At 46.7% G+C, this 23,744-nt stretch overlaps 3 protein-coding genes across 3 annotated transcripts; all 3 read left to right on the forward strand.

The window, feature by feature from the left end:
• The first annotated feature begins 14,070 nt into the window (after nucleotides 1-14,070).
• VPS22 (EAP30/Vps36 family protein) lies at nucleotides 14,071-17,070 on the forward strand. The gene is made up of 7 exons (XM_048675353.2): nucleotides 14,071-14,377; nucleotides 14,471-14,581; nucleotides 15,562-15,697; nucleotides 15,795-15,949; nucleotides 16,134-16,241; nucleotides 16,463-16,552; nucleotides 16,749-17,070. The coding sequence occupies exons 1-7, from the start codon at nucleotides 14,327-14,329 to the stop codon at nucleotides 16,854-16,856; spliced, it is 759 nt and encodes a 252-aa protein (XP_048531310.1). The 5' UTR covers nucleotides 14,071-14,326; the 3' UTR covers nucleotides 16,857-17,070.
• Nucleotides 17,071-18,394: 1,324 nt separating this feature from the next.
• LOC125510233 (uncharacterized) lies at nucleotides 18,395-21,371 on the forward strand. Its single transcript, XM_048675354.2, has 2 exons — nucleotides 18,395-19,648; nucleotides 20,950-21,371. The coding sequence occupies exon 1, from the start codon at nucleotides 18,479-18,481 to the stop codon at nucleotides 19,592-19,594; it is 1,116 nt and encodes a 371-aa protein (XP_048531311.1). The 5' UTR covers nucleotides 18,395-18,478; the 3' UTR covers nucleotides 19,595-19,648; nucleotides 20,950-21,371.
• Nucleotides 21,372-21,456: 85 nt separating this feature from the next.
• LOC125510234 (homer protein) lies at nucleotides 21,457-23,561 on the forward strand. Its single transcript, XM_048675355.2, has 3 exons — nucleotides 21,457-21,932; nucleotides 22,775-23,138; nucleotides 23,228-23,561. Exons 1-3 carry the CDS (start codon nucleotides 21,588-21,590, stop codon nucleotides 23,407-23,409), a joined length of 891 nt encoding a protein of 296 aa, XP_048531312.1. The 5' UTR covers nucleotides 21,457-21,587; the 3' UTR covers nucleotides 23,410-23,561.
• Nucleotides 23,562-23,744: the final 183 nt, after the last annotated feature.

The following is a 23,744-nucleotide window of genomic DNA, read 5'->3' on the forward strand; positions in this document are numbered from 1 at the left end:
AAACATGATAAAATCATATTCATGCTCAACGCAAACACCAAATAACACTTATTTAGGTTCAACACTAATCCCGAAAGTATAGGGAGTGTGCGATGATGATCATATCAATCTTGGAACTACTTCCAACACACATCGTCACTTCACCCTTAACTAGTCTCTGTTCATTCTGCAACTCCCGTTTCGAGTTACTACTCTTAGCAACTGAACCAGTATCAAATACCGAGGGGTTGCTACGAACACTAGTAGTATACACATCAATAATCTGTATATCAAATATACCTTTGTTCACTTTGCCATCCTTCTTATCCGCCAATTACTTGGGGTAGTTCCGCTTCCAGTGACCAGTCCCTTTGCAGTAGAAGCACTCAGTTTCAGGCTTAGGTCCAGACTTGGGTTTTTTCACTTGTGCAGCAACTTGCTTGCTGTTCTTCTTGAAGTTTCCCTTTCTTCCCTTTGTCCCTTTACTTGAAACTAGTGATTTTGTTTACCATCAACACTTGATGCTTTTCTTGATTTCTACCTTCGTCGATTTCAGCATCACGAAGAGCTTGGGAATCGTTTCCGTTATTCCTTGCATATTATAATTCATCATGAAGTTCTACTAACTTGGTGATGGTGACTAGAGAATTCTGTCAAACACTATTTTATCTGGAAGATTAACTCCCACTTGATTCAAGCGATTGTAGTACCCAGACAATCTGAGCACATGCTCACTGCTAGAGCTATTCTCCTCCATCTTTTAGCTATAGAACTTGTTGGAGACTTCATATCTCTCAACTCGGGTATTTACTTGAAATATTAACTTCAACTCCTGGAACATCTCATATGGTCCATGACATTCAAAACGTCCTTCAAATCCCGATTCTAAGCTGTTAAGCATGGTGCACTAAACTATCAAGTAGTCATCATATTGAGCTAGCCAAACGTTCATAACGTCTGCATCTGCTCCTGCAATAGGTTAGTCACCTAGCGGTGCATCAAAGACATAATTCTTCTGTGCAGCAATGAGGATAAACCTCAGATCACGGACCCAGTCCGCATCATTGCTACTATCATCTTTCAACTTAGTTTTCTCTATGAACACATACAAAACATAGGGAAGCAATAACGCGAGCTATTGATCTACAACATAGATATGGAAATACTATCAGGACTAAGTTCATGATAAATTAAAGTTCAATTAATCATATTACTTAACAACTCCCACTTAGAAAGACATCCCTCTAATCTTCTAAGTGATCACGTGATCCAAATCAACTAAACCATAACCGATCATCACGTGAAATGGAGTAGTTTTCAATGGTGAACATCACTATGTTGATCATATCTACTATATGATTCACGCTCGACCTTTCGGTCTCAGTGTTCCGAGGCCATATCTGCATATGCTAGGCTCGTCAAGTTTAACCTGAGTATTCTGCGTGTGCAAAACTGGCTTGCACCCGTTGTAGATGGACGTAGAGCTTATCACACCCGATCATCACGTGGTGTCTGGGCACGACGAACTTTGGCAACGGTGCATACTCAGGGAGAACACTTTTATCTTGAAATTTAGTGAGAGATCATCTTATAATGCTACCATCAATCAAAGCAAGATAAGATGCATAAAAGATAAACATCACATGCAATCAATATAAGTGATATGATATGGCCATCATCATCTTGTGCTTGTGATCTCCATCTCCGAAGCACCGTCATGATCACCATCATCACCGGCGCGACACCTTGGTCTCCATCATAGCATCGTTGTCGTCTCGCCAATCTTATGCTTCCATGACTATCGCTACCGCTTAGTGATAAAGTAAAGCATTACAGCGCAATTGCATTGCATACAATAAAGCGACAACCATATGGCTCCTGCCAGTTGCCGATAACTCGGTTACAAAACATGATCATCTCATACAATAAAATTTAGCACCATGTCTTGACCATATCACATCACAACATGCCCTGCAAAAACAAGTTAGAGGTCCTCTATTTTGTTGTTGCAAGTTTTACGTGGCTGCTACGGGCTTAGCAAGAACCGTTCTTACCTACGCATCAAAACCACAACGATAGTTTGTCAAGTTGGTGCTGTTTTAACCTTCACAAGGACCGGGCGTAGCCACACTCGGTTCAACTAAAGTTGGAGAAACGGACACCCGCCAGCCACCTGTCTGCAAAGCACATCGGTAGAACCTGTCTCGTGTAAGCGTACGCGTAATGTCGGTCCGGGCCGCTTCATCCAACAATACCGCCGAACCAAAGTATGACATGCTGGTAAACAGTATGACTTATATCGCCCACAACTCACTTGTGTTCTACTCGTGCACAACATCAATGCATAAAACCTGGCTCGGATACCACTGTTGGGGAACGTAGTAATTTCAAAAAAATTCCTACGCACACGCAAGATCATGGTAATGCATAGCAACAAGAGGGGAGAGTGTTGTCCACGTACCCTCATAGACCGAAAGCGGAAGCGTTAGCACAACGCGGTTGATGTAGTCGTACGTCTTCACGATCCGACCGATCCAAGTACCGAACGCATGGCACCTCCAAGTTCAGCACACGTTCAACTCAATAACGTCCCTCAAACTCCGATCCAGCCGAGTGTTGTCCACGTACCCTCGTAGGTCGAAAGCGGAAGCGTTAGCACAACGCGGTTGATGTAGTCGTACGTCTTCATGGCCCGACCGATCAAGCACCGAAACTACGGCACCTCCGAGTTCTAGCACACGTTCAGCTCGATGACGATCCCTGGACTCCGATCTAGCAGAATGTCAGGGAAGAGTTCCGTCAGCACGAGGTGTGGTGACGATCTTGATGTTCTACTGTCGCAGAGCTTCGCCTAAGCACCACTACAATATTATCGAGGACTATGGTGGAGGGGGGCACCGTACACGGCTAAGAGATCAATGATCAACTGTTGTGTCTATGGGGTGCCCCCTGCCCCCGTATATGAAGGAGCAAGGGAGGGAGGCGGCCAGCCTAGGAGAAGGGCGCGCCAAGGGGGGAGTCCTACTCCCACCGGGAGTAGGACTCCTCCTTCCCTTGTTGGAGTAGGAGAGAAGGAAAGAGGGGGAGAGGAACAAGGAAAAGTGGGCTGCACCCCTTGTCCAATTCGGACCAGAGGGGGGGGCGCGTGCCTCCTTCCTTTTGGCCTCTCTCCTCTATTCCTGTATGGCCCAATAAGGCCCATATACTCCCCGGCGAATTCCCGTAACTCTCCGGTACTCCGAAAAATACCCGAATCACTTGGAACCTTTCCGATGTCCGAATATAATCGTCCAATATATCGATCTTTACGTCTCGACCATTTCGAGACTCCTCGTCATGTCCCCGATCTCATCCGGGACTCCGAAATCCTTCGGTACATCAAAACTCATAAACTCATAATATAACTGTCATCGAAACCTTAAGCGTGCGGACCCTACGGGTTCGAGAACTATGTAGACATGACCGAGACACGTCTCCGGTCAATAACCAAGAGCGGAACCTAGATGCTCATATTGGCTCCCACATATTCTACGAAGATCTTTATCGGTCAAACCGCATAACAACATACGTTGTTCCCTTTGTCATCGGTATGTTACTTGCCTGAGATTCGATCGTCGGTATCTCAATACCTAGTTCAATCTCGTTACCGGCAAGACTCTTTTACTCGTCCCGTAATACATTATCCCGCAACTAACTTATTAGTTGCAATGCTTGCAAGGCTTAAGTGATGTGCATTACCGAGAGGGCCCAGAGATACCTCTCCGACAATCGGAGTGACAAATCCTAATCTCGAAATACGCCAACCCAACAAGTACCTTCAGAGACACCTGTAGAGCACCTTTATAATCACCCAGTTACGTTGTGACGTTTGGTAGCACACAAAGTGTTCCTCCGGTAAACGGGAGTTGCATAATCTCATAGTCATAGGAACATGTATAAGTTATGAAGAAAGCAATAGCAACAAACTAAACGATCAAGTGCTAAGCTAATGGAATAGGTCAAGTCAATAACATCATTCTCCTAATGATGTGATCCCGTTAATCAAATGACAACTCATGTCTATGGCTAGGAAACATAACCATCTTCGATCAACGAGCTAGTCAAGTAGAGGCATACTAGTGACATTCTGTTTGTCTATGTATTCACACATGTATTATGTTTTCGGTTAATACAATTCTAGCATGAATAATAAACATTTATCATGAAATAAGGAAATAAATAATAACTTTATTATTGCCTCTAGGGCATATTTCCTTCAGTTTGGTCACCGGAAGGGTTCCAGAATTCATCGGAAGGGGTTCCAGATGTTTCCCGAAATGTTTGGGTACGAGAACACTTTATTTGGGCCAAAGGGGAAAGCCCACAAGGTTTTTGGAAAGCGCAAAAGGAAGTTTTGTGGAGTCCAGGGGCCAGACGCCAGGGTCCCTGGCGTCTGGGTCCAGACGCCGGGAACCCTGGCGTCTAGCCCTGGAGTCCGAGAAGGACTCTTGCCTTTCGGGTGAAACCGACTTTGTGGAGGCTTTTACTCCAAGTTTCGACCCCAAGGCTCAACATATAAATAGAGGGGTAGGGCTAGCACCCAAGACACATCAAGAAACACCAAGCCATGTGCCGGCAACCTCGTCCCCTCTAGTTTATCCTCTGTCATAGTTTTCGTAGTGCTTAGGCGAAGCCCTACGGAGATTGTTCTTCACCAACACCGTCACCACGCCATCGTGCTGCCGGAACTCATCTACTACTTCGCCCCTCTTGTTGGATCGAGAAGGAGAGGACGTCACCGAGCCGAACGTGTGCAGAACTCGAAGGTGCCGTGCTTTCGGTACTTGGATCGGTCGGACGTGAAGACGTACGACTACATCAACCACGTTGATATAACGCTTCCGCGAACGGTCTACGAGGGTACGTAGACAACACTCTCCCCTCTCGTTGCTATGCATCACCATGATCTTGCGTGTGCGTAGGAATTTTTTTAAAATTTACCACGTTCCCCAACACATATGAATACACTGTCATGTCTTTCAGCCTTGTCAATGCTCCGCCAACATTCTCTCGCATCATGAACTTCATCTTCAATGCCTACACAAATGACTTCGTCTTGGTCTACCTCGATGACATTTTGGTCTTTTCCAAGAACAAGGAGGATCATGCCAAGAATTTGAGATTGGTGCTGGATAAACTCAGAGAACATCAGTTCTATGCGAAGTTTTGAAAGTGCGAGTTTTGGCTCGATGAGGTTCTCTACCTTGGGAATATCATCTCCGCCAAGGGCATAGCTGTTAATCCTGAGAAGGTGTCTGCAATTGTGAATTGGGAACCACCTCAGAACGTCAAGCAACTCAGCAACTTCCTTGGGCTCGCAAGCTATTGTCGAAGGTTCGTTGAGAACTTCTCTAAGATCGCGAAGCCTCTTTCCAACCTTCTCTAGAAGCATGTGAAGTACGTCTGGTCGCCTGAATGTGACATCGCTTTCAACACCCTGAAAGAGAAGTTAGTCACTGCTCCAGTTCTGACTCCTCCTGATGAATCCAAACCGTCTGAGGTCTTCTGTGATGCTTCCCTTCAAGGTCTTGGTGCAGTGTTGATGCAAGAGAACAAAGTTGTGGCCTATACCTCTCGCCAGTTGAAGCCCAACGAAAAGAACTACCCCACTCATGACCTCGAGTTGGCGGCAGTTGTCCATGCTCTGTTAACTTGGAGACATCTCTTGTTGGGAAGAAAAGTGGACATCTTGACTGATCACAAGAGTCTCAAGTACATCTTCACTCAGCCAAACCTCAACCTCAGGCAGACTCGTTGGGTCGAAATGATTCAAGAGTATAATCCGAGTATCGAATATACTCCAGGCAAGGCCAATGTAATTGCTGACGCATTGAGCAGGAAGGCTTACTGCAACAGTTTGATTCTCAAGCCCTACCAACCCAAGCTTTGTGAAGCTTTCCGCAAACTCAATCTTCAAGTTGTTCCTCAAGGTTTCCTCGCCAACCTCCAAGTCTCTCCTACTTTGGAAGATCAGATTCGCCAAGCTCAACTTCTTGATGCTATGGTGAAGAAGGTGAAGATTGGGATTGCCAAGAGTCAACCCAAGTACAAGCGATATCATCTTTATGACAAGGATACTCTATTCTTCGAGGATCGCATTGTTGTTCCTAAAGGTGACCTTCATAAAGTCATTATGAACGAGGCTCACAATTCACTCCTCTCTATTCACCCTGGAAGTACAAAGATGTACCATGACCTCAAGCAGTCATATTGGTGGACTCGAATGAAGCGCGAGATTGCTCAGTTCGTGAATGAATGTGATGTCTGCAGAAGAGTGAAAGCAGAACACCAACGACCAGCTGGTCTCCTCCAACCTCTTGCCATTCCAGAATGGAAGTTTGACCACATTGAAATGGACTTCGTGACTGGGTTTCCAAAGTCCAAGCGTGGCAATGATGCTATCTTCGTTGTCATCGACAAGCTCACCAAAGTGGCTCATTTTCTTCCTATCAAAGAATCTATCACAGCAACTCAGTTGGCAGAGCTATATACCTCCAGGATTGTCTCCTTGCACGGCATTCCGCATTTGATATCTTCAGATCGTGGGAGCATCTTTACCTCTAAGTTCTGGATTCTTTTCAGAAGACCATGGGCACCAACATCCGTTTCAGCACAGCTTTTCATCCTCAAACCGGTGGCCAAGTCAAGCGAGTCAATTAGATCCTTGAAGATATGCTCAGGGCTTGTGTCATCTCCTTCCGTATGAAGTGGGAAGATTGTCTTCCATATGCCGAGTTCTCCTACAACAACAGCTTCCAAGCGAGTTCGGGCAAGGCCCCATTCGAGATTCTCTATGGCAGGAAGTGTCGTACTCCTCTTAACTGGTCAGAGACTGGTGAACATCAACTTCTTGGCAATGAATTGATCACGGAGGCAGAAGAAATGTGCAAAGTCATTCGTGAAAATCTCAAAGCTGCGCAATCGCGCCAGAAGAGCTACTATGATAGCAAGCATCGTGACTTGGCTTTCGAGATCGGAGACCATGTCTACCTCCGCGTCTCTCCAATGAAAGGTACTCGTCGCTTCGGTATCAAAGGGAAGCTTGCCCCTAGATACGTGGGTCCTTTCAAGATCATTGGCAAAAGAGGCGATCTCGCCTATCAACTTGAGCTTCCGTCCAACTTTGCAAAAGTGCACGACGTTTTTCACGTGTCTCAACTCCGCAAGTGTTTCGAGACTCCTGACCACACCATCAACTTCGAAGACATTGATCTCCAGGAACACCTGTCTTATCGTGAGCACCCCATTGCTATTCTTGAAGAAACTGAGTGCAAGACTCGCAACAAGTCTATCAAATTCCTGAAAGTCAAGTGGTCACATCATTCCGACCGTGAAGCCACCTGGGAACGCGAGGATCACCTCCGTTCTGAGTAACCGGAGTTTTTCCAGTCCTAGATCTCGGGATGAGATCCTTTCGTAGTGGTGGAGTGTTGTAACACCCCGTATGTAACCTACCATATTTGTATTCCAACTCTTGCCATTTCCGGCACTAAGTTATGATATTTCCTCGTTGTCGGGTTTTTGCCTCCGTGTGCTTTTGTCTTTGTCATGCATCTCATATCATGTCATCATGTGCATTGCATTTGCATACGTGTTCGTCTCATGCATCCGAGCATTTTCCCCGTTGTCCGTTTTGCATTCCGGCGCTCCTATGTCCTCTGGTGCCCTTTCTACCTCTTTTCGTGTGCGGGTGTTAAACATTTTCAGATTGGACCGAGACTTGTCATGCGGCCTTGGTTTACTACCGGTAGACCGCCTGTCAAGTTTCGTACCATTTGGACTTCGTTTGATACTCCAACGGTTAACCGAGGAACCGAAAAGGCCTCGGGTGTGTTGCAGCCCAACACCTATCCAAAGTGGCCCAAAACCCACCTAAACCCCCTCCATCATCTAGATCGTTCGATCACGATCACGTGGCCGAAAACCGTGCTCAATTTGGAGCCTCCTAGCTCCCTCTACCTATATAAAGGCCTCTTCCCCCGAAAATCCGGATGAAACCCTAACCTCCCCATCCCCTCGCGCCGCCGGATGAATTTTCGTCGGACGGACATGTCCGATCCACCCGCCAGCGCCACATGGCGCCTCCCTATTCGCCGCCGTGCCACCCCACATCGCCGGCCCGGAGAGCCCAGGGCGGGCCCTCCCGGCCCGCGCGCCCCGTCGCCCGACTCGTCGCCCGCCGTCGGCGAGGTCCGCTGCAGAGCCGCCGCCTTCCTCCCGCCGGTGAGCTCCGCCACTCGCTATCACCGGCCGCCGCCTCGCCGGACTCGGGCCGGAGCACCTCGCCGCGCCGCCCGCTCCGCCTGGAGCCGCCCAACGCCGCCAACGCCGAGCGTCGGCGCCGCCCCGCGAGTCCCCGGCCTTCCCGCGCCCGAGCTCCATCGGCCGCCGTCGTCTTCGTCAATTCCGGCGAGAGCGCCGCCGCCTCGAAGTCTGTGCCTCGCCAGATCTGGATCCGCCGCTACAATAAACCCTAGCTCGGGTTAACTTTCTCTCCAACTCCCCGTAATTTTTAGGCTTTTTCATCGCATCATAACTCTGCATCCGTGGCTCCGATTCGTGCGTGTAGCATATCAAAATGTTCGTCTCGACGAGTACTTCATTTCATCTCATTGCATCATGTTCATTTGAGCTCATCTTGATGCCCTAAATGCTGTTGGAAGAGTGCTAGTTTCTGTTAGTTTCCGATTCTTATCAGTAAATGGCCATTTGTCATTTTTGCCATGATTGATGTGTGCTTCCTATGAATGTGAGCTCTACATGAGTTTTGAAGTATGCCATGCCATCTTTACAGGGGTGTATGCCATGTATTTTTGTGATCTCTGTGGTGACTAGCACAAGCATTCAAAGTAGCTTACTTAATGTTACTGATTTTAGCGACTTAGAAATATTCTAAGTCTTGGCCCTGTCATTATTTTTATGCCATGTGTTCATGTTGATACAGAGTGATCCATGCCTCTTTTGAGCATGATCAGTAAGGATGTTTTGTAGATATTGTGGTGCTCTATTCATCCATGTCTTTGTTTGCATTTATGGAGCACCCTAGCTTGACTCAATCGAGCTCTACTTTTGCTATAAAGTGTTCCTAGCAGAATGTTTACATGTTAAGCATTTTTGCCGAGGTTGTTGTAGTTGATCCGTGCATGCTATCATGTTGTTCTTGCCATGTCTAGCTTCTATGCCATGTCTACTTGCTGGGTGTATGCTTAGTTTATCATGCAATACCTTGTGGTGAGTGCATCGAGCTCGTAAACATGCCTACTTGATATTTGTTTTGCCATGTTCCAGTTTTTCACTAAGTCTGAATCTATTAACGATAATTTGTTATGTTCACATGGTTGCCATTGCATTTTCTGATCCCTTTTGGCTTATGGTCAGTGAGGGACTTTTGTTGTATGCTTTGAGTAGTTTCATTCCATGCCTTGCTTTTCCATGATATGTTCCTGTAGCATGTTGTTATCGTGCTCTAAACATTGCTTCCTGATGTTAAATTCCTGACATGTTATTTTCACTAAGTCTGTAACCTGATATCTTTTGCACTTTTGCCATGCTTGTTTGAGCCTGCTATTGATTGATTTAGCCATAGCTCAGTGTTCATCTTTTGTTAAGCATCTTGAGTGGATTCCTGTCATGTATTTTGTTGCTAAGTTAGAGTGTTGTAGCATGTTGTTGTTGTTGCATTTAGATGGCCTTGTGTTGTTAATCGCAGATCGGTGCCATACTTGTTTTGCTTGCCATTTCCAAACCATGCATCCGATTCCGGTGATCTTTATATCGATTTCGACCGAAATCAACTCCTCTTTCCAGTGACACTCTTGGTTTTCCAAGTTGAGGCCAGTTTCAATCTTTCCTTTCCGAAACATGCATATGCATCGCATATCGCATCCCGCATGTCATGTCATGTTTTGCATCATGTTGCTTGTGCATTGCACGTGGTTGATTGTGTCTCCCTTTGCTTGTTGTTATTTCTTGGGTAGAGCCGGGAGACGAGTACGTGATCGAGGAGCCCGTTGAGTACGCTTACGAGGATCAAACTAAAGTCAACTCGGAGAACTTTGCAGGCAAGATGACCATACCCTCGAAATCACTTCTATCTTTGCTTGCTAGATGCTCGCTCTTTTGCTATGCCTATGCTACGATACCTACCACTTGCTTATCATGCCTCCCATATTGCCATGTCAAACCTCTAACCCACCTTGTCCTAGCAAACCGTTGTTTGGCTATGTTACCGCTTTGCTCAGCCCCTCTTATAGCGTTGCTAGTTGCAGGTGAAGATTAGAGTTTGTTCCTTGTTGGAACATGTTCTTTGTTGGGATATCATTATTATATCTTGTCTATTTTAATGCACCTATATACTTGGTAAAGGGTGGAAGGCTCGGCCTTATGCCTAGTGTTTTGTTCCACTCTTGCCGCCCTAGTTTCCGTCATACCGGTGTTATGTTCCTTGATTTTGTGTTCCTTACACGGTTGGGTTATAATGGGAACCCCTTGACAGTTCACCTTGAATAAAACTCCTCCAGCAATGCCCAACACTGGTTTTACCATTTGCCACCTAGCCTTTTTCCCCCTGGGTTCCGCGGACTCAAGGGTCATCTTTATTTAAACCCCCGGGCCAGTGCTCCTCTGAGTGTTGGTCCAACCTATCAGCTGCCGGTGGCCACCAGGGGCAACTCTGGGCTGGCCTACCGGAACCTTGGACAATCCGTTGTGCCCTGAGAACGAGATATGTGAAACTCCTATCGGGATTTGTCGGCACATTCGGGTGGCTTTGCTGGTTTAGTTTTACTATTGTCGAGATGTCTTGTAACCGGGATTCCGAGTCTGATCGGATTGTCTTGGGAGAAGGAATATCCTTCGTTGACTGTGAGAGCTTGTGATGGGCTAAGTTGGGACACCCCTGCAGGGATTTGATCTTTCGAAAGCCGTGCCCGCGGTTATGGGCAGATGGGAATTTGTTAATGTCCGGTTGTAGAAAACCTAAAGATTACCTTAATTAAAATGAATCAACTGAGTGTGTGGCCGTGATGGTCTCTTTTCAACGGAGTCCGAGAAGAGAACACGGTCTCGTGTTTTGCTTGATAGTAGGTTGTTTTAGGATCACTTCTTGATCATAGTTTCTCGACCGTGCCTTTGCCTTCTTTTCTCGCTCTCATTTGCGTATGTTGGCCACCATTTATACTAGTCGCTTGCTGCAGCTCCACATCATACCTTTTACCCTTCCTATGAGCTTAAATAGTCTTGATCGCGAGGGTGTGAGATTGCTGAGTCCCCGTGACTCACAGATTACTTCCAAAACCAGATGCAGGGACCGATGATCCCGCTCCAGGTGATTCGACTGAGCTCAAGTGGGAGTTCGATGAGGACTCAGGACGATACTACGTTTCCTTTCCAGACGATCAGTAGTGGTGCCCAGGTAGGGCGATCGGGGACTTTGTCGCATTTGGGGTTGTTCTTTATTTTGGTTCCGTAGTCGGACCTTGATTGTATCTGGATGAATGTAATGATATTTATACTATTATGTGACGTGGCGAGTGTAAGCCAACTATATATCTTTTTTCCTTATTCATTACATGGGTTGTTGTGAAAATTACCTTACTTGCGACATTGCTTACAATGCGGTTATGTCTCTAAGTCGTGCTTCGACACGTGAGAGATATAACCGCATCGTGGGCGTTACACCAGGGTTTCGCGTTTTTGGATAGATTAACCGGAGGTGAAATTTTGCAGGTTCGCTATGATAGAGACGTGTGGCTGACGAACGGGTTGCGTATTCGGATTCGTCTCGTCGTTCTGAGCAACTTTCATGTACAAAGTAATTTCATCCGACTTACAGTTTATTTTATATGATTTTCTAAAGTTTTATTAACTTTTGGAATTACTGGATTTATTATTAATTCGAAAATAAAAACTATATTGCTAGGGGCACCCAGCACAGGGTACACGGAAGTGTACCGATGGCTGACAGGTGGGCCAGGGGGTCCCGGTTGACCAGTCAACCCTTAACTGGTCAACAAGGAGTGGGGCCCCCTTGTCATTGACTCACCTAACTAATTACTTCATTAATTAGGCTAACTAATTAGTTAGTTTAACTAAACCAATTTAATTAAGTTAACTAATTGATTAACTAACTAATTATTTATTTTACTAATTTTATTATTTTGATTTTTTGTTCTAAAGGCCAGGGCGCTGGGCCCCAGCAGTCAGTGGCCCGAAGGGAGCCAAAGCGGGCACGGGGCTACGGGCGCTGGGCGCCAGCGGGTGTGATTGCGGGCGCAACCGAGCCAGTGGCAGAGCGCCGGCACACCGCAGGCGGAGGAGGCGACCACGCGCGGGACAGGGGCGGCCAGCGGTAGGAGCGGGGTGCGGCCACCACAGGAGGGCAGAGAGGGAGCACGAGGCGTGCTCACGTTCGTTGTAGCGAAGAGGGCGGCGTGGCTCGATGGTGTCCGGCGAGGAGGAGGATAGGGACGAGCGACGTAGTCGGGGAGGCGGCGCCGACGACGGCGGGTGGCGGGGTGGTCCGGCGTCGGCGCAACGCGTCGGGGCGTCGATTGCCCCCGACCAGATCCACGCAAGAGGGAGGTTGTGGAGGCGAGCGACGACGGGGCAGCGCCGGGCAGCGTCGGTGAGGTGGCGGTGGTTGGCGACGGCGTCAGGGCGCCCGGGGCGCCCAGATCCAGAACAGGGAGGACGAGGTCGTCGCCTACGAGTTGAGGGCCGGCGCGCGCCTGGCAACGGCGGAGCGCCGGGGTAGGCAAAGGGCGCTGGGCGCCGCGGTGGCTGCCCCGATCCAGTGTGGGGGCAGCTTGGGCCAGATGGGCCAGTTGGTCCGGGGGTTTGGGGGTTTCTTTTTTTTTATGTTTTGTTTTCTGCTTTTTATCTTTCCCTTTTTTCTTTATTTTTCTTTCTTGTTTTCCTCTTATTTTAGATATGTAGGTTTTTTATAAAAGCATGGTTCTTTCACCATAAATATCTAGACATTTATTGCCACGCTTCGAACATTTTAGTTTTAACTTTTAAAAACTTTAATTCTAATTTTGAATTTAAATCCGTTTCGAACTAACGCGATCAACAGTACCCGAGGTGACGTGGCATTGTTAATGCGGGATTACTGTAGCCTAATTATCCGGACGTCACACCTACGTAACCTTCCAAACAAAGTGCTCTTTGCCCCTTGAATTTCACCGGGGGTGGGCCCTAGTCGCTAATCCCGGCCTCACCTACACGCCAATTTCTACGCAAAACCTTCAGCAAGTTTTCGTACGTGTAGCATTGTCCCGCTCCCGCTCTCAGCTACACCTATGAATATAGTACGAAGGCCTACGTAACCTTCCAAAAAAATCCTCTTGTGGGCCCTAGTCGCTAATCCTGGCCCAATTAGGTCCCCTTTGTTTGGGCTACAGATTATGATTATCGCTATGGTTGTGGATTCCTGAAAATCAGTTGTAGCTGTGGATTCCTGGGAATCACAAGCTAGTTGTTTGTTTACCCTTCTATTGAAACTGCAGGGGCTATGAAATTGTCATTAATGTCCCTGAATGTTGGGTATTTTGAGTTTAGATTGAAATGACATGTACATGTACTAAGTGCAAATTAGCCGATTTCACATTCTTCTCACAAGATCATGCAAACCAAAGGCTCGTCTAATTCACTAGTACTGGCAAGGAAAAGGAGCAATCAAGGCATGGAACGTGTATGCTCGTCTGCCTCATCTAATTCACTAGTTCAGCACATGTACATGTCCGTGCACGTTATGCACAGCTTCAGCGCAGTCAAGCTACAACATATAGATGGTTCTTCTTTGAGAAAATTCCTTATTTGGTCCTTTTTTAAAATTTGCTTCCCTTTTTGGCCTTAAAAGAGACAAAATAAATAGAAAGAACAGAAAAAAATAAAGAAGCAGCAAAAATATGTAAGTGTGAAAAGACAAATAGGAAAAAAAAACAGAAAGCCTCCAGTCAGTTGGGCTGGGCTCATGACGTTCGTGGTGCGCGGAGACCATCGCCGAAGGCCGAGCCACACTTAGCCCATATTTGTTCTAAAAAAAAAAACTCAACCCAGCCCATCCTTCGTTGACCCCTCGCCGTCGGCAGGCTTCCAGTCTCCGCCACCGCTCATCGCAGCTCGCCCCTCCACCGCCACGCCACCTACCCTTCCGTCGCCCTCGTAGGCTTCACTGCACGCCCCTGCCCGGCTGCCCCTCCCACCCCACCCCGCGCTCAGGACCTAGCACCATCCGATCTCCCACCTCCCGTAGGCGCGCCGCCTCCGGGACACCGGGCGGAAGGGGTGCGGCAGGAGGAGGAGCATGAGGAGGCGGCCGGGGATCGCCGGCTTGCAGAACGCGGCGGCGACTCGCGTACGTGCAAATTCTTCTACTGGTTAGCCTTTATGGCGCGTGGGTTTTCATCCTTTTGGATCCTGAGATGCGACTGTGCTTGGGAACTTCCAGGACAAATTCCGTCTGGTCGGGGAGAATGTGGCCAAGGTCAGGACGGATGTCATGCAGGAGCAGCTCGCGACCTTCAGGTCGCAGCTCGAAGAATTCGCTCGGAAGCATAAGGTAATTCGTTGCTCGCGGTAGTTGAGGGGAATTGAAGTGGAGGGGACAAATTGCTTACGGTAGTTCCACTGAATTGACATGATGATACTAACTATTTTTCTGATCTACCTATCGATCTCGCTATCTTCCGTACCTGTTTGTATCTGCAATCTGCTGGATTCTAACAATCACAAACGGAATGACTATTTTTGGCAAAACTGAAAACAGTCTACTTACTGCTTCTATATGAATTAAAGTTGTCAATCAAACTTCGAAAGGGGAGCAAACATAATGTGCTGTTGCCATTTTTTGTGTGGTGTGCGGAATTGCTCGTGTATACTCCGATCTGACTAATATTGCTATGCTATTGGGAAAGATGTCAAGAGGGGGGAAAATCAGCCATTTTGATAATTTCCATCATGGCACACCTTATCAAATTTGCATCCAGCAGATTGTACTGTACATTTAGAAGGCTATATGTTACATTTATGGTTTATGGAGAAAAAAAAACAATGTCAGCAACTTCATTTGTTGATTTCTACTCCCTTTGTCCCATAATGTAGGACGTTTTTTGACACTACACTAGTGTCGGAAAACGTCTTACATTATGGGACGGAGGGAGTACTATTTTAGTGACAAGTATTACCCCGGGGTTTGGTCAATTGATCAGTTAATCACCTCCTTATCAAACCAAGTGAAACCTAATACTCCCTCCGTCCCAAAATAAGTGTCTCAAGCTTAGTATAAAAACGCCTGTCTGGATCCAGAGAACACCAAGTAGAACTTTATTTCGTACCATCTAATATCATTTAGGTGTAATTAATTGCTATTTTTTGTGATAGCTGATAGTTCTAGATTTCATTCTTCTCATGGCATAATTCCAGTGTGGTGGTATTACATTTTTATCTGCATGTGCTACAAGAGATGAGAATAAATTTCTAATGGCAAAGCATATTTCAATTACCTCTGCTAATGCTATGTACACAATTGTGCTAGTGCAGAGTGACATCCGTAAAAATTCAGTATTTAGACAGCAGTTTCATGAAATGTGTGCAAAAGTTGGAGTAGATCCATTGGCATCCAATAAAGGAGTTTGGGCAGAGCTCCTAGGAATCGGTGACTTCTACTATGAATTGGGTTAGTATACTTAAGCTTCCTTTGATATTCTTTGGATCTTGTAAGTTTCTCTTATACCTTTTTATGCTCAGCTTAACATCCATCTCTATCATGGCAGGTGTTCAGATCGTTGACATATGCATAGCAACAAGATCGCATAATGGTGGCCTTATTGACTTGCTAGAACTCCGCAAACTTCTCTGCCAGAAAAGAAAAACTGATCTTGGTTCATTGTCGTCAGATGACTGTTTACGTGCTATAAGTAAGCTGAAGGTCAGTCTTATAAGCTTATATTGTCGAATAATATGTTTGAGAAATTGATGCTTCACATCATTTTAGAGTTTGCATTGTAATTAATGGATAATCCTTGCCCAGTACAGTTTTTTTTGGCACAGTGTTATTTGATATACTTTTATAGCTTTCTGGCTCTTGTAATGCTTCATATGTGAACTTGCAGGTCCTTGGTAGTGGTTTTGAAGTAATTTCTGTTGGGAAGAAAAAGCTTGTGCGATCGGTTCCTACTGAGTTAAATAAAGATCATAATGGAATACTTGAACTAGCTCAGGTTTGTGTTTTCTGACACAATGTTACAATACAAGCATATCAATTGGCATATGTTGAAAGACAAAATCCCCATACAGTACATTTTATAGCTCTTTTGCCGGTTAGGTACTAGACAAGCAAGACATAGGTTGATAGAACCTATCAAACTGAGAACATGCATAAACTGGTGTGACCTATACCATAATACCACATTACTCTAGTTGTAACATCATTCACATGCAGGCTAAAGGCTATGTCACTGTAGAACAAGTTGAGAAGGACTTCTCATGGTCAACTGGCCGTGCAATCGATGCCCTTGAAACTTTGCTAAAGGTAAACACCGCCTCTGGATTTTCTCTTTACGATAGCAATCTACATGGTTCATTCCCTCGCCAAAAGGAAAGAAAAGAAGCTCTGTTTTTTTAGAATGAAAGTTATGTTGGAACTCTGATATATTCACTCTCGACCGGGACCTACACTGTGCCAAAATCGGCGATTTCTAACCCATGAAGCTCTGTTGTGTGATCAGGAGGGACTTGCTATGATCGATGACGGGCACAGGGATGGCAAGCGTAGATACTGGTTCCCGTGCGTCACCCTCAGCTCCGATGCCTCCGGTTCCGAAGCAAAGTCATAATGTACCTGTGCTGTTGTATTTTTACCCTTGTGTTCATGATAGCTGGAACCACCTGTATACTACTGGAGCAGTTACATTTTTTGGCTCACTAGTACGTCCTGTGTAAGAATGAAAAGCATTACGGTAGTACCTGAAAAAGTAAATCGTGTGCGATTATTACTTCAGAACTCTGTTGTTTCTTCAGTAAAAAAATATTGGCGCTGGTTGAATTTTACTCCTTTTGTAGAAATCCATTCTCTTCAATTTTAAGCAGTGCCACTATACACACACGATCATTTCAGTACGATTCTCGTCCGACACAAAATTTACATCTATCCATCACATCTGTTCTACAGGCTGCAGCCATCGATTGGAGTATTGTGTGCACAGTAATTCCGAATTTTAAGCGTGAAGATATGGAGTTTATATGAGTTTTTAAGTGTGTGGACTTTAGTACTCTCTCTGATCCGCTGGTACGCCTCGAAAACACTTGACACTGGTGTAGTACAAAGTTAAGACCTGTTCTTAACCTCTTCAATTCTCAGCTTCACAAACTCCGAACTGAAAATCGGGCCGAATGCATTAGCTCTAAGAAGCTAAAATTCTCGGAAGCTAACTCGGGTTGTAGTGCAATTTGGCAAAGCCAGGAAAGCCGAGCTCCACGTTTAGAAGAATCTGGAGTTTCACCTATTTACAATCAATATGTCACTACCTAGGAAAACGATTCGACCTCCACGTATAGGCGCACGAACCCCTCGGGGCTTTGACCGAATCGTTTTCCCTCTCACCTCTCCCTCGTTTGCTAACCCTCTCCTCGTTCTCTCTGTCAAACCCTACCACCGCCGCCAGGGCTGCTTTCTCGCCACCGGCTGGGTCTTTCCTTCGCCTACAGATCCGGCCATCCCAGCCCTTTTCCCGTCGGATCCCATCCTTAGCGCCGCTAGTCGCTCGCCTGGCCTGGCAACCTGAAAGCTTTGCTTAGACTGGCTGTTGACCCAGGCACCTTGATTAGCCTGGCCCAAGCGCTAGGAATGGGTCATCTGGGTACTGCATGGCAACAATTCTTACTTTAATTAGCTGGATTCTCTTGAGCAACTTTTCGGTCGGTCACCTATCCTAAAACTACTTCAAACTGAGCACGCTTAACTTAGGAGTTCTATCCGAATGGACTCCGAAAAAAAAGAAATTCCTTATTGATATGAATAGTCTATCATCTCTAATAAGCCAGACTGTCACAATATGCAACCGAACACTCCATATCTGGGCAGGCACAAAATTGCTAGTTTTCAGGGTTCAAGTTCTGGTGCTCGCATTATTTCTGGATTTATTTCAGAATTTTCAACGATGCGTTTTCAATGGGATGAGACGTTTTCGTCGACGACGACTACGAGACGTCTATGATGACTTCATAAATCTTAAAATAATATAACGGCTCAGTTTCTCAAAGGTGTTCATAGGGATAGGATGTGCGTATATATGTACATAGGGTAAGTGTATGCCATATGATGAGCGATTTTGTTTGTACTTGTGTTAAAAAAAACACTGGCGGTGCCCACAGCCAATGACGGTGCGGGAGAGTCTTCCCCGTTTCTATCGGTCTCCTTTGGGTGACAGGGAAAAAGAAGGGGAAAAAGAGCTGAAAAATGACGGGAGAAATGGCGATGGAGAAGCGTCGGCGTCGGCACGCACCACCGGCGGTCGCCTCCTCCTCTTCGTCGACCGCCGAGGCCTCCGGCCACACGCCGTCCCCTCCGGCAGACCTCCTCCCAGACATCGCCCGTCGCCTGACCTCCCTGGAGGACTTCTTCTCCCTCCGCGCCTCCTGCCGTGACTACCGCGCCCTCCTCCCGGCGTCCCGCCCCCACCTCGCCTCCCAGGCCCCGCTCCTCCTCGTCTCCCTCTACCCCTCCTTCGCCGAGGCGCTCTTCCACCCCCGCCTCCGCCGCCTCCACCGCTTCCGCCTCCCCTGGGGCCACCACCTGCCCCCCTCCCGCTTCACCCTCCTCTACGCCCACGGCTTCCTCGTCACCGCCACCACCGCGGCCGCCCAGTACCCCCCCAGGCTCCTCCTCCTCCACCTCTTCACCGGCGACCAGCAGCGCCTCCCCAGGGTCCCCACCCCCTTCTCCCGGGCCATCCTCTCTGCCGACCTCCTCGTCGTGCTCTTCCTGCCCGGCAGGTCCACCGTCCAGCACTGCCGCCCCGGGGATGCGCTCTGGCGTGTGGCCACCGCCGATGCGCCCCACGTGTTCGACGATTTGATCTTCGTTGACGCCACCCTCTACGCCCTGGTTGGCCTCCGTCTCGCCACGCTGGAGCTGTCCGAAAGTTCGCTGGAGCTGTCATTCCTTGGAGGAGAGTATGATGAGGAGAACAGGCCGGTGGGGGAGCGGTTCATGCTTGGGGAGTGCGACGGCGAGGTGTTGCTCATCAGCGAGGAGCAGGCAGAGACGGTTGTGTACCGTGTTTTCCGGTGGGTGCCCGGGGAGGGAAAGTGGGTGATGATAACAAGCTTGGGTGGGCGAACATTGTTTCTTGGGTTCCATGGATTCGCGGCTTGCATCGGCCCAGGTTTCCCTGAGATTCGAGGTGATTGCATATATGCAGCTGGGCGACGCTTGGGTGAATGGTTCGAGTATTCCTTGGTTAATGGAACTTGTGATGTCTGCTATGCTGAATATGTGGGCGCACCACCCCTGAACAGCGATTCACCTCTCAGACCTCCGGTTTGGGTCTTCCCCAGCTTGGTGCCAGCCTGAGAAAGGTTACCCAGATCATTGAAGAACAGTGATGCTGACATGAAGTAAGAAAAGGTAAATTTGATCCCTGGGCTTGCTGTTGCTAAAATTTACCATGTCAATTCTGTATAATAGACACTTCATGAAGATCTTTTGTGTGCCAGTTAACTGTTATCTTTGGTTGCGGTTGTGAACACTAACAGAACACACTTGTTGAACTTGATCATAGGAACTAATAATACTTTGGTGAATGCAGACAATATTTATTTAGGTATTATATGCAATTCGTCGCAATCTCTCTGAACTCTGAAGCTTAATTAGCCTCTTTCTTGCCGTACTGATTTGAGATTGCTGCAATAGTGAGTAAGGTCAGGTATCATATGGAAGAACTGTGCCAGCACATTTTGTCAAATTTCCAAATATCCCATGAATTCAGATCAGATTAGTTATACGTTTCCTAGTAGTGTATGGTTAGATTCTTTATAACATATGAATGTATCACCTGTGTAGACATATGTACAATGGGGAATATTTCAGAGTTGGAGGCAATATTGAGATAAATTTGTATTATCTTAGAGGAGTTTAGTCATGGATGTTGGCCGGCTTCTGTTTTCAGATTAAACCAGTGGCTCTTAACTTGTTTGTTTCTGAATGTAATAATGCGTGTAATGCTGCAAATCCTGTAGAATTATTACAGTTAGTTCTATGGTAGCAAGAAGACCAATAATAATAATAATCAACGTCGAAACATAAGAGTGTACTATTCTTTATATGAGCTGTATTCTTAATACTAGGAGTTGTATTCCTGCTAGAAACAATTAGACTTAGACTACACTCAACTTTTAAACCCATTTAAGAGTAAAACTATCGTAGAGAAGTCACATTCGAACAGGTTCAAATTTGGTTACATGATTACCTGCCCTCAAAGTCACGTTGGTGAGATAAGAGGAATCCAAACAATTCCTAATTTGTTTACATGGTTCCTACAGACATGTACCAGAAGCTTATGCTTGTGCAAACTTGTGTGACATTTCAGACAATCACTTGTTGAGGTCTGGATACATGTTCATAATGTGAAATAGAAGCAGACCTTTGACTTAGGTTAGTCAGAAATCAGAATCCAGTACGCTTCAACTATGCTCCCTAATCATAACATTTAGGTCCGAGAATGTTCATATACTTATTCGAGCTACTTTGACTGAGATGGGTTATTTGTATTTGCAACAACATATGTTATGTCTGCTTAGTCGGAAAAATGCCCGCAGAACAATTATACTCCTACCAAGTAGCACGCTGGGTGGGGTGCAAATAGACTGAAACTTGTTCTGCATCGTAAATTCTGTAAGCTAAACCTCTCTGCATCGTTTGATTTACAGGCCGTTGATCCTAACCAGCTGCGTGCAAATGGATTGATTGCTGCTGAATGTGAACCATGTGTGGGGCTACTGAAGGTCTTCCCGGATGCTGATAAACCTTGGCCATCTTCTCAGTTATTGGTCTTTCCTTTGTGTTTCCTTGTTTTACCTTGCTGTTGACATCTGGTGCTATAGAGCAACAAACAGCAGAGTATCAAAGAGAAGCATGGTAACACAGCTGGACCTCCCCTGCAAATTCTTGTGACAATTCATATATGTTCATGTTGTATGTCTCCTGTCAAAGTTTCTTATGCTACGAGGACATGTATGTTTTTCTCATTCTTGTGGGAATTTCGAGCCGTTTCTGTCGAAATTTCAACTGTCCAAACAGGGCTGCATAATGCAAATGCAGTATCTACACTACTTATATTGCTGTATTTTCATGTCTTTTTTTGTTTTTTTGAAATAAAACATTCTTCCATGTTTTATTTGTTTTTGAAATAAAACGTTCTTCCAGAGGCCGTTGCCTAGGGGCACTCTGTCTGTTTTTTGTGTGGGTCCCACGTGCAGTGAGCGGCAGACGGTGAGTGGAACTCCTCGCCGCCCTCGTCCAATCCAAACCGCGGCAGAGCTGGGCACGCAGTAGCCGAGAAACGACGATGCCACACGCGCCGCTCCTCCGCCCGCTCATCCCGCCCCCTCTCGTCCCCGCGAGGCCGCTCGCCGCGCGATGCCGCCACCTTCGCGGCGTCCGCGGGAGGTGCGCCCCCGGCGAGGGCGCGGGCGAGGGCGCCCCCGGCGCGGAGTGGCTGAGCTCGGCGGTCGGGGAGAAGGTGGACGAGCTGCTGCGGCGCGAGGAGAACCGGGCGCTGCTGGACGGGGTCGAGGCCGCCGAGCGCCGCGTGGAGCTCGCCCGTGCCAAGCTCGCGGACATCGAGCGCCAGGAGGCCGCCGCCCGCCTCGCCACCGAGGAGGTCCGCCGCCTCGAGAGGCGCCGGGACGAGGTACGCGACATCATACGCCGCGGCTGCACGTAACCTGTTCGGTGCTTTGCCTGCTCGGCTCGACCAGCGGTGCTCTGGCGTTGCGTGGGTCATTCGTAGGAGGGCGACCGTTCGTGAGCGGCCAGTGGGCAGTACGTAGCACGGACCGCCACCGTCACCCTCAGTGCGCCGCTGCTTATTTCTGGCACGATTCTACGCTACTGTGGATATGGACATATGGTGGTACTGCTGTCTACCGTGTCCCTACGATGTTCGGTGACCGCCGCTCTTGTGTTTGAGCTAATGCGGCGCCGACGAACTTGTGGAATGATGAATGATGCTCTTTAATTAGCCAAACAATAGAAGCTCGCAGTAGGCGCATGTGGTTCATCAAGGCAATGTGTGCCGTGCAGAGCGGTGGGACTGCGATAGACAGACTAGATGCAGGGAGTGTGAAATTTACTTGAGTTTTATTTGCTCACAGACGAGAGAAGAACTTGTTGAGTCTAGATAGTTTTAAGAAGCCTGATGGGTGCCATATTGGCTTCTATCAGTAGACTTTTCCACCCTTTTTGGTTCAAGGCTTCAGGACGCCCTGTTGTTTGTTTGGTAAACTGAGATAATGAGATGCTTCCGTTTCTTCTGCAAACATAAAGTACTAGTGGCATGTGCCATGATCATGTGGTCCCGTGATGATGAAGCAGAATGATTTATTGGTTGTGATATCAACTTTATATGATCGTACAGTTCTGTAATCATCAAAATACCTTTCCTTCAATAGTCATAAGAAGACATCAGTTTTTTCTAGCTTGATGCATTTCTTCATAATATATATGTTTATAATGCTGCATTACTTAAATAAGATTGCAGAGTCACAGCGGGAATTGCTACAGGCAAGAGAAATGATTGATGAAGCACAGCGTACCTTGACTTCTAGCCTTGAGGATCGAAGCTTTTGGAATACTTCAGGTGGAGAAGATGTCGATAAAGATAGTGAGAGACTTGAATCTGTAAAAGCTGCAGCAATTTCCTCTATAATCGGTGTTCTGGCTAGTTTGCCCATATCTTCCTATGAAGTCCACAGTTTGCCCCAACTGTTTTTTCGATCATCGGTCGTTCTTATAAGTTGTGCATTGTTTGGAGTCACATTCCGGTATGCCGTTAGAAGAGATCTGGATAATATCCAGCTTAAAACCGGAGCTGCTGCCGCATTCGCTGTTGTTAGAGGTAAAACTAGATGATGCCATTGCTAAAAACTTCTCAGCAAATATTCCTTTGCATGGTTATTTTCTTCACTGAAACTGAATTGCTTGCAGGTCTTGCTTTGCTCGAATCTGGGACGACTTTCGAGCTGAGCACTGATGCCTTAATGTCACTTGCTCTTGATGGTGCAGTTAGTGTGGTTGGGAGCATTTTTATATTTCTGTCTTCTGCTATTGCACTGGACTATTGTTTTAAGATGAGATTTTTGAGTCCATTCCCTGCAAGGAAACAATAGATTCTGTAACTAATCTGGAATACAACACATATATTGGTTACTACGTTGATCATATGTAATATTGCTGATTTCTTAGATTCATAATGGTAAATATTTTTCCCTGTGCAACCCCCGTTTCCTCAAGTTTATCAAATAATGTTTTCTTTTTATTAGGTGGATCTTGTCTTGTTTCCTCAAATCGTATATGAAATAGATAATTCAGCTCCGTTGTGTACTTGAATTTTGCTTCCTTTGTGTGTTTGTCCTGTATCATTGGCTTGCCCAGAATGCAATTATTTGTTTCTGTTCCTTCCATATCATTGATCTTCACCCCCCGTGGAATATTTGATTTTCTC

Source organism: Triticum urartu, chromosome 5A (genome assembly GCF_056163025.1).
Source record: "Triticum urartu cultivar PI428250 chromosome 5A, HENAU_Tu73, whole genome shotgun sequence".
In the NCBI taxonomy this organism is placed as follows: domain Eukaryota; kingdom Viridiplantae; phylum Streptophyta; class Magnoliopsida; order Poales; family Poaceae; genus Triticum; species Triticum urartu.